The sequence below is a fragment of the Leucopleurus acutus genome, assembly GCF_964270905.1.
Source record: "Leucopleurus acutus genome assembly, chromosome: 2".
In the NCBI taxonomy this organism is placed as follows: Eukaryota; Metazoa; Chordata; class Mammalia; order Artiodactyla; family Delphinidae; genus Leucopleurus; species Leucopleurus acutus.
Genome location: NC_139143.1, coordinates 42,792,672 through 42,806,188, shown reverse-complemented (window position 1 = coordinate 42,806,188; position 13,517 = coordinate 42,792,672). Strand labels below are relative to the sequence as shown.

Sequence of the window (13,517 nt, the reverse complement as noted above, 5' to 3'; positions counted from 1 at the left end):
AGTTAAAGACAGTTTGGTGAAATGGTTAAGAACACAGACTCTGGAGCCAGATTGCCTGGGTTTGGATTTCAGCTCTGCTATTCTGCTATTTATTTATTAGGGGTGTGTGTGTGTGTGAGAGAGAGAGAAAGAGAGAGAGAGAGAGACCTTAGGCAAGTTCCTTAATCACTTTATGACTCAGTTTCCTCATCTGTATGTTGGGGATATAACAATAACTAACATATGGAGTTGTGAAGATTAAGTGAATTAACAAATATGTAAAAGCCCTTAGAACCATGCTTGGCATATAGGAAGAGCTTTAAAGGCGTTTGCTGTTATTATAAGCATGGTTCATCATCTATTCTGATCTCTCCAAGATATCGAACTGAATGTAAGACTGATCTGGAAAAGGAGAAGTCCTTGAGGGCTCTCAACCCTCAGCCAATTTGAAATCACTAGGTCACCTGCTTCATAAATACAATTCGATGGAGGTGGCACACCCTGCCTCCCTCCATCCTGGACCCCATTCTCAAGGTCTCTAAAAGTAACAGCCACAGCATCCCTACTTGAACTGCTGGTCCTTGGTGCTTCGCGTCTTGGCCAGGAAGCGCTCTGCCAGCTTCTCCAGGTTGCGGGAGTAGTCCATCTCGATCTCAGCCTTCTTCCGGAAGAAGTCCTGGAGGTCCTGCAACAGCTGCACCCGGAGCTCACACTGCTGGTCCAGGCATTTCATCTGCTCTGTGAGCTGAGCACGGATCTCTGCAATGAAAGCGAGGTGAGGCAGTCAGACAGAGATCCCTGGAAAAAACCATAACACCAACATTTACCCCTTCCATTTAGTTGTTCCCTGTGCTATGGGGAACTTAAAGGCTTTAATTTTTAAAATGTGATACAAGGCACCACCAAAACTCACCAACTCTTTTCAGACCCTTAAAGAACACTGAAACCAGGGATCTGCTAAATCATTTAAAAGAAACTGCTTATCAGACATAATAATACTCAGAGCTACCCCTTAATGAGCAATTTATTGTGCTTCCAGCAGTGTCAGAATGTAGGCTCCCTTCTGGCAGGGAACCAAATGAATTATCTCCCAACCATCCTATTAGGTTAGTACTACTTTCATCCCTATTTTAAAGATGAGAAAACTGACTCTTAAAAAGAAGTCAAGCTATTAGGTGGTGGTGCCGGGATTCAAACCCAAACAGCTTCACTTCAGAGCCCAAAGTCCTACTTTTTATACTTTCTCCCATTATTTCAAACTGTTTTTCCACATCTTCATGAAGTAGGGGGAGAGGTCAGGATATTTTAGTGGAGATAGAAAGGGCTCTGCCCAAGGGCGAATAGTGGCAGTCAAGAATGAAACAAGCACCCAGACCTCTAGGCATGCAAACCATTAACTGTCAATCGGATTCCATAGTTTCCAATACCACTGAATGTAATCAATCTTCAAGAAGCTGATATTTTCACCAACAAATATCACTCATATCTCTGATGCTTCATCCTCACGGATGCTCAGAGCCTCTGCTGTGTCAAAGCTAGAAATATTTCTGGTTAAGCTCTCGCTTGGCAGCTTTCTGGCTGGCCAGAATGCTCGTACAGGGTTAGCAAACACCCTCTCTGGAACTGCAGCAATGGCAGCTCCAGATACCACCAGATCTGCCTCAGATGCAATACTGCATTCGTTACTGACAAGAGACCTGGCACCCGCAGGAAGCAGCTTGCCAAAGCCAGACTGCAAGGCCTGCAGTGTGTATCCTGCTGAAGTTATGTCCCAATCCCCATTAGAGTCACAGTGGAGTCACTTCTTTCATCCCTTTCTTCCCCACACCCCCACAAGCCTGCTCAGCTCCAATAGCTTAGGATGTGACAGTAACTCCAATCCCAGGGAAAAAGAGCACCTGTATTATTATGCCTTTCCTCTGCATGCTCTAAATTCATTCCCCAACAGTAGAGTTGTAACAGTGCTTTCAGTCTATGCTCTGTAATGCATAGGGTGGGGGTGTGGAATCTAGAGTTTTCATCTGAGCTGCAGATAAATCAGACGCAAATCCAGGAACAAAGCTATGATGTTGAAAATTCTGCCAACCACTCCTTTTATGAAGCAATGAGGGATGGGCAAATGGTACATTTGGCTTCGCCTTGGAGTAGCTTCGGGCCCATCATCCACCCCCATCTTCATTTTTGTTTGTTTTTACAGATATCAGGATGTACCACAAGTATCTGGTCCTTTATGGGTGATCTCAGGTGATCTGTGAGTGTAGTTCTCACCCTCTTCGGCTCCCTGCCTCCTCCCGTGCCAACCACCAATGCCAACCAGGCCTGCAGTAACCTCACCTGAACTGAAACTGAGCACCGGAGGATTGTTTCAAGCAGACAGAAGGCTGCGCAGAAAAGCCGCCTACCTCATCAAAGCTCTCTTGTTCTGTGTTTTTTTGGAGTCTGATTACAGGGGTGTTGGGGGGGGAAGATCTGTAGAGGGCATGCCAGGCATCTGGTTCCTGCCAGGGATTTCTGGGCCTCTTAAAGGCAACAGCCCTTGCCGAGACTATTCCTCGAGGCATCTGTCCTCTTTCTATCTTTGATAGATAGAAGTAGTAGCTAGTAGTAGTAGCCACTGGGTAGGCAGACTGTGGGTGGAGAGGACATTCACAATGCTCATTGATATTACTTACAACTTGTCCATTAAATAAGAATCAGGGGGCTTCCCTGGTGGCACAGTGGTTGAGAGTCCGCCTGCCGATGAAGCGGACACAGGTTCATGCCCCAGTCCGGGAAGATCCCACGTGCCGCGGAGCAGCTAGGCCTGCGAGCCATGGACGCTGAGCCTGTGCGTCCGGAGCCTGTGCTCCGCAACGGGAGAGGCCACAGCACTGAGAGGCCCGCGTACCACAAAAAAATAAAAATAAAAAAAAATAAGAATCAGGGCATCTTAGGGTGAAAAGGCTTTCCAGGTACCCAGTCAGTAACAGATGTGCAAGAGGATGTGGATAGCAAGGGGCTGTCAGCCCTCTCTGAGTCACTTGTAATTCATTTAAGACTTTGCCTCAATAAACTCTCTAACTAGTGGAGCAGAAAGGGAGCACAGGAGGATGGATGATGCCCACCTTCGCCATAAAAAGAGGAGGCTAAGCAAATTCCCACAATACCCATAAGTTTCCAGAGGTAGACCGCTCCAGGGTTGTCCTGTCTGAGGAACAAGCACTTCATAGGAGGCCTTTAAGACACGTGAATTAATCTAAGAAGCCCCAACGTGCATCCAGCCAGCATGCAATTCCACCCTGACCTCCTTAGGTGTCTCAACAAATGGGCAGCATTACCCAAAGTGCACCCCAACCTCAGGCATCCCCTCCGGGCCCCTGAAGGAAAGGGAGCACGTGCTTACTGAACACCTTTACACACATCACCTCATTTAACCTTTATTACTAGGCCATAATTGGTATCCCCAGTTGTCCTGATTGCACAGATGAGAAAACTGAAGTATGACAAGTAATTTACCAAAGGCTCATACAATTAGGTGCAAGTGGGGTTGAAGCCAAATGAAGGTTTGCCTTGATTTGTCAAAGAGGTTGTCAGTGGGGCAGGGAAACAAGAGAAACGAACAAGAGTCTGGGGTCTCTGAGGTATTTCTGGGGGAATCACATTTTCTCTCGCTCCAAACCCTGGAATGTCCCCTTCCCCACCTTCCAGATGAGGTGGTGACTCAGGCCCCCAGAGTCAAGTTTGAAGTAGCCCGGTGACTCACTAACTAGCCCATGTTTCGACTAGTCCACAACTGGGCTGGATCCCTTCCTGCTTTCTAGATCTCCTCTACAGGGCAGCTTTGAAGGAAGTGAGAATGCGATATCCCCACCCCAATCCAGGAAAAGGAGAGTCTCTGCTAAGAGATACCACCTGCCACTGTGGTTAATCAGTTATGCGGCTCCACTGAGCATCTCCCCTCCCCCACCCCTCCCCATGGAAGGAGATGCCGCCCTGGCTCCCACCCTCAGAGCCTCTGCACAGGCACTTAAGGGAGACTCCAACTACCCCCATCTCCAGGCCTGCAGCTCCAAGACAGAATGGCTGCTCTGTCCAGGGCAAAATGTGCTCTGTCCAGGCTTTTGCTGCTGCTGCTTTTGCTGCAAAGACAAACAATGGTCCCCAAGAAGGCAGCTGTGCCAGCCCCAGTCCTCTGTCCATGCATATGAGGGGCAGGAAACAATAGGCCACTGAACGCCAGCACGCCTGGGCCATGTGCCCAGGCTGGAGGCCCCTCTGTACCCTGGCCGACCAATAAACTACAAGGGCAGAAAGAAGAAAGGGGCAATTTATAAAAACATGGAGGAATTCCTCACAGTTCCATCCACACAGTTCCATCGTGTGCTTAGGCCAGAATGCACGTGCACACGTGTATACACGCAAAGACACACAATCATACCACCCACAGTGCTTCACCACATCAACCCAAGAAGTCTTTGCAAATTCAGTTTATAGTTGGATGAGAGTTCCTGGGAGCTGGGGATGATGGGATCTTTGTAGGTTCTGTCCCTAGAACTACACTGAAGAAGTCAAGTTCTCACGTTCTACATGCAGCTATATCTCAGGGCTATAAATGTATTTCATGGCCATCCAGAAAGCCAAAGTACAAAGGTCACCATGAATGACCTGGAGTGATACATGCCAAAAATGACCTCCCCTGGGCACCTCACACAGCCCATTTATTCAGCAAATCTTTACTGTGCCCCTACTGTATAACAGACCCTGTGCTAGGTGATGGCAACAGAGGACAAAACAGGCCCAAGCCCTGCCCTAATGAAGCATGGCTTGACAAGAAGAGGAAGGAAAAGAAAGCAAAGACAGTCTCATTACTTTTGCTTCAAATATTCTTTATTATAGATAGCCATGGTATTAAGCCCCCACCTAAAGACCAAAGATTTAAAAATCATCAGTAGCAGGCAAAAGATATTAGGCAACAAGCCTAAGAACATTTCCATGTCCTCTGACTCTTTTTCTATTATGTTTTATAAAAATGACACTTGAATACAAACTGCAGCTTCCCTTGCAAAAGGGGCCAAAGTTCTAGAACAAGTTTCTTGAAAATCAGAGTTAACCTTTGGTTAGCATTTCATTCAAAGATTCAAGTCAAAATGTAACTCCACTGTTCTGGAACTAGACCGTGACGATGGTTGCACAATCTTGTGAATATACAAAAACAAAAAACCCACTGAATTGTACACTTCAAAGGGGTAAATTTTATGGTATGTGAATTACATCTCATTACAAAAATTGAACCCCACCAAAACAGCATGTCCTGCTGAGTGCCATCCTGCCAACTAAGGGGAAAATGGTCCAGCAAACAGGCACCAAAAGGAGGAAGGAATTCTTGGTTTCCATTTCTCCACTTGTATGGGCTGAATTTCAGTTCTGCATTGAATTTTTTTTTTTTTTTTTTTTTTTTGCAGTACGTGGGCCTCTCACTGTTGTGGCCTCTCCCGTTGCGGAGCACAGGCTCCAGACGCGCAGGCCCAGCGGCCATGGGTCACGGGCCTAGCCGCTCCGCGGCATGTGGGATCTTCCCGGACCCGGGCACGAACCCATGTCCCCTACATCGGCAGGTGGACTCGCAACCACTGCGCCACCAGGGAAGCCCTGCATTGAATATTCTTAAAGCAAATCTTAGAAGCTGTCCCTCAGGACAGGAAGCTTGTCCAGAACATTGAACTCCACTGGCAGATCACCATTCCACCATTTCTGAAGGGTGTCAGATCAAAACCTGGCAAGGAATGTTTTTATGTATGAGTTCAAATGCAGGCTCAGCACACACATCCAGAAGAGCTCCCCCCAGGATATGCTGACTCCTTGTCCATGCTTGGCCATAGCTGAGATCCTAACTACACCTGTCCTGGGAGTTAGAAGGAGGCTCATCTCCTTTTTAGAAAGAAGCTGAAGGGTCACAAAACGGATGAAATTCAAAGAAAAACTAGACCTAACAGGATACTGATCATTTAACAAAAACAGGGCCCTGCCACAGCGACAATCATGGAGACTCTAAAATTATATAACACCTGCCAGTGCAGGTGACACAGTCCTCTAGAAACTGTCCTCACTTCAGAGAACACCCAGGAAATTCATCAGTCAGCAGAGTACTGGGGATTCTGTTCAGCTCACTGCTTCCAATCCAAAGATATTAACCCCTTTCTTTCCCTCTTTCAAAATTCATCTCCTTTTTTAGGAATTCTGTCTGATTAAGTCACATGGAACCCCCTCCTATGAATCCCTTACCTCTGAGGAGAAAATGGGGGTTGGGGGGAGGCCGGGAGAAAGATGTAATCTTTCAGGAGATCAACACAGGCACGTCCTTCCGTCCTTCCCTCCTCCTTGACGTGCTGGCACCTAGGGGACAAGAGCTGCCACTCCCACAGGTTGTGCTCAGAGCCCGTTGAGCATGAGGTCAGCCTGGGTTCCCCACTGGGAACCAGGCCTGATGCCGGTCTTTTTCCACAAAATCTGCCTCTCCTGCTTTTAGCCTTTCACAAACACATGATGTCACCTCAGCCATCTCAGGAATATGAATTCCTAGTACCTTTCCAGCAAGTGTTATATAAGAAGACAATTGAGGCTTTCACCAGGCTCTACCCTCCATATCTCTTACCAAGACCTCTTATCACAACGGTCATCGGCTCCTCTCAGAACTATTCCCTGGGAAACAGAATGCTGGAATACCTTGCCAAGTCTGACTCTTTACCTGCAGGTTTGCCTTTCTACAAACTCAGTAATGGGAAGGCCTTTACATTTTTTCTTGGACAACCGAACCAGAGCCCAGAGAAGGGGAAGGAATTTCTGGAGATCACACAGCTATTAAGCTTCCGATCTAGGCCTGGAACCCGGGTCACTGGGTTCCTAAGCCAAAGTTCTTTCTTACTTACTCTTGTCACAAATATTTATTTGAGCACCTTCCAGGTGCTCTCAGAGTACAAAGACAAAGTCCTCTGTCAATGTTAGCAGAGCAGTCAGGAAGAGACAAGTAAAAAACCTACAACAAACACAGTGAAACAATAATATAAATAAATGAGGTATGCACACAGTGTCGTGACAGCAGAGAGAAGGAAGACACGTATCACCCTCAATCAACTTCCTATACCACATCTTTCAGTGACTGACATTATTACTTATCTCAGTAGTCAGTATGCCAATAAAAGCCATCAAGTTACTCTTAGCAAACTAGAAAACAGCAAATATTCTCCTTCAAAGAGTGTGATCGGTGGCCGTTTTCCTCGTTACTTTACCCTATTGAATATAGCATAGAAACAAACATGAGTTAATCCAAACAATCAATCAACAAATAGCTACTAAGCTTCCAGAATATGTGGATGTGACATACTTATTGTTTTCCCTTCCTTGCATCCATATCCTCCCCGACTCTTAGTGCTTTTGACAAAGCTGATTCCACCTCCGGCCTCTCCAAAGATGGTAGATGTTACCTCCAGGCCCTGTTTAGGAGCTACAAGACCTGGGGACAATGTCAGTCTGAGACAGTGCTACCATCTTGCCACCACGAGTGGAATGGAGCCAACCTAGAGGAAGCAGAGCTGAGGTATGGGAAAAGGAAACTTGAGCCCCTGGATCAATCATGGCCAGATGCCAGCCCTATCCCTGCCCCTTTCCAGCATACAAGCCAACTCATTCCGTTTTTGCTTAAAATAATTTGCATTGGGGTTTTGGTCTCTTGCAAACAAAGGATTCCTAGTGGACTAAGTAGGGAATTCTCAAGTATTCAGAAGCATAAAGGTCCCTGTCGTCAAGGAACTTACAATCTAATTGTGAAAACATGATCAAAATATATAATACATTTTCAAAAAATACATAATTATTTACCTATTACATAATTATGCAAGATATATAATTAAATATATAAATCTTTATTATAGTATACTGCAAGAATGAAACTGAGAAGAAATATTACAAGTAAAAGTCTTAAGGACTCAAAGCAGTGGGGACTAACATTGCTAAAATAAGGCTTCTTGAGAAAGACTAAACTTGAGACGGAGAAATTGTTTGTTTGGCTCACAACATACTCCTAGACCCAAAACAATACCTGGCATATAGTAGGGCTTGAAATTTGTGGAAGGAAGGAGAGGATAAAGAGGGAAAATGGGAGGAAAGAGACATCTGAACTAGTATTCTGAGGATGGGTAAAATTTCAGTAAATGGAAGGGTGAGGGGACAATCTTCCAGAAGAAGGGAAAACATAAGCGGAGAGATGGGAATGTTTGAGCGCGGCCTCTTTATGAAATAGTGAGGAGGCTGGCCTCACCAGAACAAAAGGCAACGTAAGGGTAGGTCAGAGATAAGGGTGCACAGAGAGGAGCAGCTCCAAAGGCTAACAGGGTAGTTTGGATTTCAAGAGGCCAGAAATGGAGCTGGTGAAAGTTTGTGTCATGATAGGAACAGAGTTGAAGGAAGATCAGAGTGGAGGAGGTCTGCTGGATGGGTTCCTAGGCCTTCTAAATTAAGAGATGGAGTGACCGTTAATGAGCAATCCAGGCTGAAGTAGTACAGAGGTCAAAAAGAATAGGAGAATTCCATGAGTGGAAAATCCCCACACATACTAACACTAATCACTAGTAATAATACATACTTTAGAGCCACTGATCCTAAAGCTAGTGAGTCCAAGCTATCCCCTCCTATACAGTGGTGAGCAAACTGGACATGTAAGAGAGATTGTTGGGTTCAAAGGTAAGACAGTTACCTTGGTGGGAGGAAGGAGGGGTGGTGGCAACTGGAGTGCTAGCCTCTCCGGCTTTCCTTTTACTATAGTTCTTTGTGTCGAACTTTAAGTTTGGCCATCTTCAAAACTGTCTGCCCTGTGCAGTAGATTTCCCCAAAGTTATGAAAGAAAGAACCTTTCCTCCCCTCGCATTAACTCCACACTACCTAAGAACAATGCATGCAGCTTTGGAGACAAAGAGAAACCAGCCAGGGGGAAGGAGGAGAAAAATGGCCTTAAGAGTTTCCGAAGGACGTCCATTTATTAACTGTTGAGTCCCCAAGTGAAGACACAGAAAGCAGCCTCATAAAGCCCATGAGACGGGAGGGTGTGAAGGGGAATATCTCAATGAACTTTAATCATCAGGACTGCTCTTGGCAGGCCGCCTTGGTTCTTTTAAGTGACTCAATAGAAAGTCAAAGACAAAAGGCTCCCAAATGAACAAGCTGCCACATCAAATGCCAAAGTAGTAATTTTACCTCCTAGGCCTTGCCTGAGATGTTTAAGAAACAGAATTCCTGAGGTCCAAAGTCTAGAATTAACTTGTACTACAAACTAAAGATCTGGAATGAGATGACCAACGGCTCCTCTGGGAAATGTTACCTAGTCTGATGCCCCTGATTGATTGCTAGAGACAAAGTGGAAGTGAATTCCCAAGGACCATGATAGCCAACCAACAAATCTAGCATATATTCGTCTCATACCATCTCTGTGCAAAGATCTGAGTGACAAATCATTGGAACACACAAGAAAATATAAGACATTGTCTTGCTTTCAAGGAGCTTATAATCCAATTGGGGAAAAAAAGGAGACTAAATGCAAAAGCATTCAACTGTATAGGATTGTGTGTGCTAAGTGCCAAAATAATGGTCCCAGATTACGTTCAGAGAGGAGATCAGTATAAACCAGGATCAGCCTGAGTTAGTCTTCAGGCCTGAAACTGGGGAGGATTTAAAGAGGTGTAAGGGTTATAGAGGAAGGAGCGCTGTGATTACTAGGGCAAAGGTGAGGAGGCAGAAATGGGCAGATCAAGCCCAGGAGCCTGTGTGAGTACAGCACAGTGATTTGAAGGTTTATTCAGAAGAGCATGTAGAGAAAGAGGGGGGTGGAAAAGCAAGAAAGAGTGCACATGCTCGATGAGCAGATCAGATGCACTGTTCCAAAGGGATCTGTAAACTGTGGACAAAGCAAGGTAAGGGTCTTGAAAAGCAGAAGGACAGCACAAGAGGAGTCAAAAAGCCAAGGACTTCCCTGAACTCAACTCCTGAAAAGACTAAGTGTCAATTTCAACATGTCCACTATAGTAATGGACAACGGTAAACTGTATGCTGCTCAAGGCTCCAGCGCAACTGAATGGAAAACAAAGCAGATCAATCCTAAAATCCACACCCTAAATTCCTAGAGAGCTGGCTCTGGAGGATTTACTTCATTTTCTGTAGGACCCAGCTTGGCCTACAGTATTGGCACATCATTTCAGATTTAGTTCCACCAGCATGGACCAAGCCCCTATTAGTTGTTGGGAAAAGGGACAAAGATGACTACAGAAGACCAGGAGATTCACTCGGCCTTTGAAGTGCCTGTAGAACTTCCTATTGGAAAATGCAGTTTTGTTCTCCAGTCTGGAGTTCTCAGGAGAGGTCAAGTCTGGAGGGAGACATTTGCGAGCCATCAGCAAGTAGATGGGAGTATGAAGTTAACCATGAAAGCGAATGCAGCTGCCCATAGAAAGCATGGAGAATGAAAGAGAAGTAGGCCTAAGCCTGGGGACACCCTCATTTAGGTGGAAAGCAAAAGAAGAGGAGATAGGAAACTAGAGTGAGAATGGAAAGAGATGTATCAAGGTGTCAATAACTGCAAATGACTTAAAGAAAACAGCAGGGCAACGAGTTTATTAACTTGGGCGATCATTATTGAGAGCCTGCTATGCATCACCCAAGATGAACACAACCACCTTGCTGATAGGCTGGGTCAGCCTGTACTGCTCCAGTTGCTATGACTGTTCCAGTCCTTCATGCTGGTGGGCCGCCCTGACAGCCCCTTGCCTTGTGCCTGTGCTACACACCTCTCAATTCCCACCCCAGGGTTTCCCTGTCGCCACTGCGGCATGGGATTTGGAGGGACCTGCTCAGCCACCAGCCAGGCCATGAAGAAGCACAGGGGAATTGAAGCTCTAGGACATCAACCCCTGAGTAAGAGGGGATGGGGGATGGCAAATGAAATCTTCTCCCTCCTTTCCCCAGGGGACCATTCAGAGATGTAGTAGCTTCACATATTTTCTCTGAAGATGTCCCACAAGACCAAATGATCAGCCTGTCATGAAGCTGTGGCCAGCCTCTAAGCAGTCCCTTATATTTGTTCTCCCTCCCTCCCTCCCTTTCTCGCTTCCCTTTTCTCCTCATTCCTGCTTCCCTGTGATGGCTCTCACAAATAAAGTGTAAGCTTTTGCCTCTAGAGCTCTAATTCTAGGGAACCCAGACTAAGACAATTACCATGGGCCAGGCACTGTTCTAGATGCTGGATAGATCATCTTTTCTTTGATGAAACTTATATCCCAACGAAAGTATCTGCTTAGCAGAGTGTTGAGAATAGCTAACTAACAGTTATTTTTCAAGGACTCAACATATTTGTGAAGTGATTGGTTGGTTCTAAGAACTGATTTAGTTGACTACAGTTTGTTTTCTATGAACACGTAAAGTGTCTCTACAAAAGTTATGGGTAGGTATACAATCAACAGTGATCACAGATGCCATTTATTAAATACTTTCTATGTGACTCATAGAAAGTTGAGTCACCATTTAAGTGTAAAGGTATGTTATCTCATTTAATCCTCAAAACATCCCAGTGGGATAAGTTTGCAATAAAGCAGAATGGTTAAGAGCCAAGACATTGCACTCAGAAAGACCTGGCTTTAATTCTAGCTCTGCCACATGCTAGTTGTGTATCCTTGAATAAGACACTTAATCTCTCTAAGTCTGTTTCATTATCTATAAAATACAGTTTGTAACAGCAGCCACACCAGTGGATTGTTGTAAAGCATAGAAGAGATAACATAGATAAAATAGGTAAAGTGTTTACTATATGCCGGGTACCTAGTAAGATTCTATTAAAAGTCAATCATGATTCCACCCACTTCACAGATAGGGACCACTGAGGTTCAGAGAGATTAGTTAATTGCCTGAAGTCACCAAGACAGTTTCAGATCACGACAGGATCTGAACCTAGATGTGTTCAATTCTAAAACAGGGCTCTTACTCACTCTTCTATATTTTTTTTAATGAAACTGAGATATGGACTCATTTAGTTGCCTTTCATACTGGAATCCTATAGTTCTAGCTGGCAATACTGATTGGGATCCCTGAATTTCTTCAGCTTATCACACAAAAGTCCTCATTCTTACTGCCTTAACTTTGAGTATTTAAGTATTTGTGTTGCGGTGGAGTGGGAAAACACCTTTATATCATTTCTTCTTGAAGGAAATAGTAGCAAAAAGTCCATGCCCACCTAGAGATGCTATCAACTGGAGAGGCAGCAGAGCAAAATCTGAGTTACCATTCAACTTTCTCTGAGCCTCCTTGGCACAAAGAAAGTATTTAGTAAGTGGCATCTACGATCACTATTGATTGTATATGACGTGCCTGCCTATAACTGGAAAACAGAGTGTTTGGGCTCAAAATGCCAGCTCCATCACTTACTAGCTGTGTGACCCTGGACAAATTACTTAACTTCTCTGTGCCTCAATGTCTCTATGTGTCAAAGTTCATTAATAATAGTACCTACCTCTTAGAGTTTTTGAGTTAACATTTGTAAAGTAATTAGAATAGTTCCTGGTACATTGAAAATACCATATATGCTTTGGTTAAATACATAAATCAAATCTGTCTCATGGGCTCTTTAATCCTTTAACTTTCTAGACAAGAAGGTATAGGAAGTGATAGGAATTGAATAGAATAAATTAGTGGCTTCCTAACTCTTATAAGCCAACATACACACACAGGAAACACAATTTTATGAAACAATACATATTCCATAAAGTCTGTTTTTTTACATTTTAAATGCTTGTTGTGGCCCACTAATTTGATTTCATGACCTAGTAGAAGGTCTTGACCTGAAAATTAAAAAAGCTATGGAATAAAACACATGGCCACCAAAGGCAGAACTAGAAGAGAGTCTTCAAACCACTCAGCTCCTTCTTCATGGTCATTACTAAATCAGAAAGGGCTTAAGTTTCACTTCTTGCTTGAAAAGAAACTGTACATTCCGGGTCCTCCTCCCATTCCTTCCACATTTCACATGAACACTAGAAATTCAGAGAACACCAAGGAACCAACGGATACTTCCTGTCTATGCAACTCCTGCTACTGTTGCCCAATCCAGTGTGTCACCACTGTGTATCAGGGAGAATTCTCCAGCTTGTCCTTTGAGTTTTGTCTTCCTGATTTTGAGGTCCAGCAACTATGATAACCCATCACACCTTCAGAGCAAAAAAGCTGCTGATCTAACACAAAGGCAATGTCATTACATATTTAACAAATGGATTATAAACAGAATAGATGAAACTTCTTAATGGTTAAGTTGAAAGAAAAAGAGTTCTTATCTCCTAGAGATAAATACTGAAATATTCAAGGATGAATAATGTCTGGTATTTGCTTCAAAGTGATGGAGGGGAGTGACGGGGGGTGGGGCGGTGGGGGTGGGGAGTGGATATGAATAAAACAAGACTGGCCATGAACTGAGGATTTTCGAAGCAGGATGATGGGGATATGGAAGTTCATAACACTATTCTCCCTATTTT

The 13,517-nt window shown here is 44.5% G+C and overlaps 1 protein-coding gene across 2 annotated transcripts in view; it reads right to left on the bottom strand.

The window, feature by feature from the left end:
* The window catches only part of SRGAP2 (SLIT-ROBO Rho GTPase activating protein 2), a gene marked incomplete at its 3' end in the record, with an annotated part of 233,409 nt that overhangs the window by 141,249 nt on the left and 78,643 nt on the right, over positions 1-13,517 (bottom strand). For both annotated transcript variants that reach the window (XM_082833746.1, XM_082833747.1), the window contains exon 2: positions 546-738. In XM_082833746.1, coding sequence (XP_082689872.1) covers positions 546-738 — 193 coding nt within the window. The remainder of the gene's footprint in view (positions 1-545; positions 739-13,517) is intronic.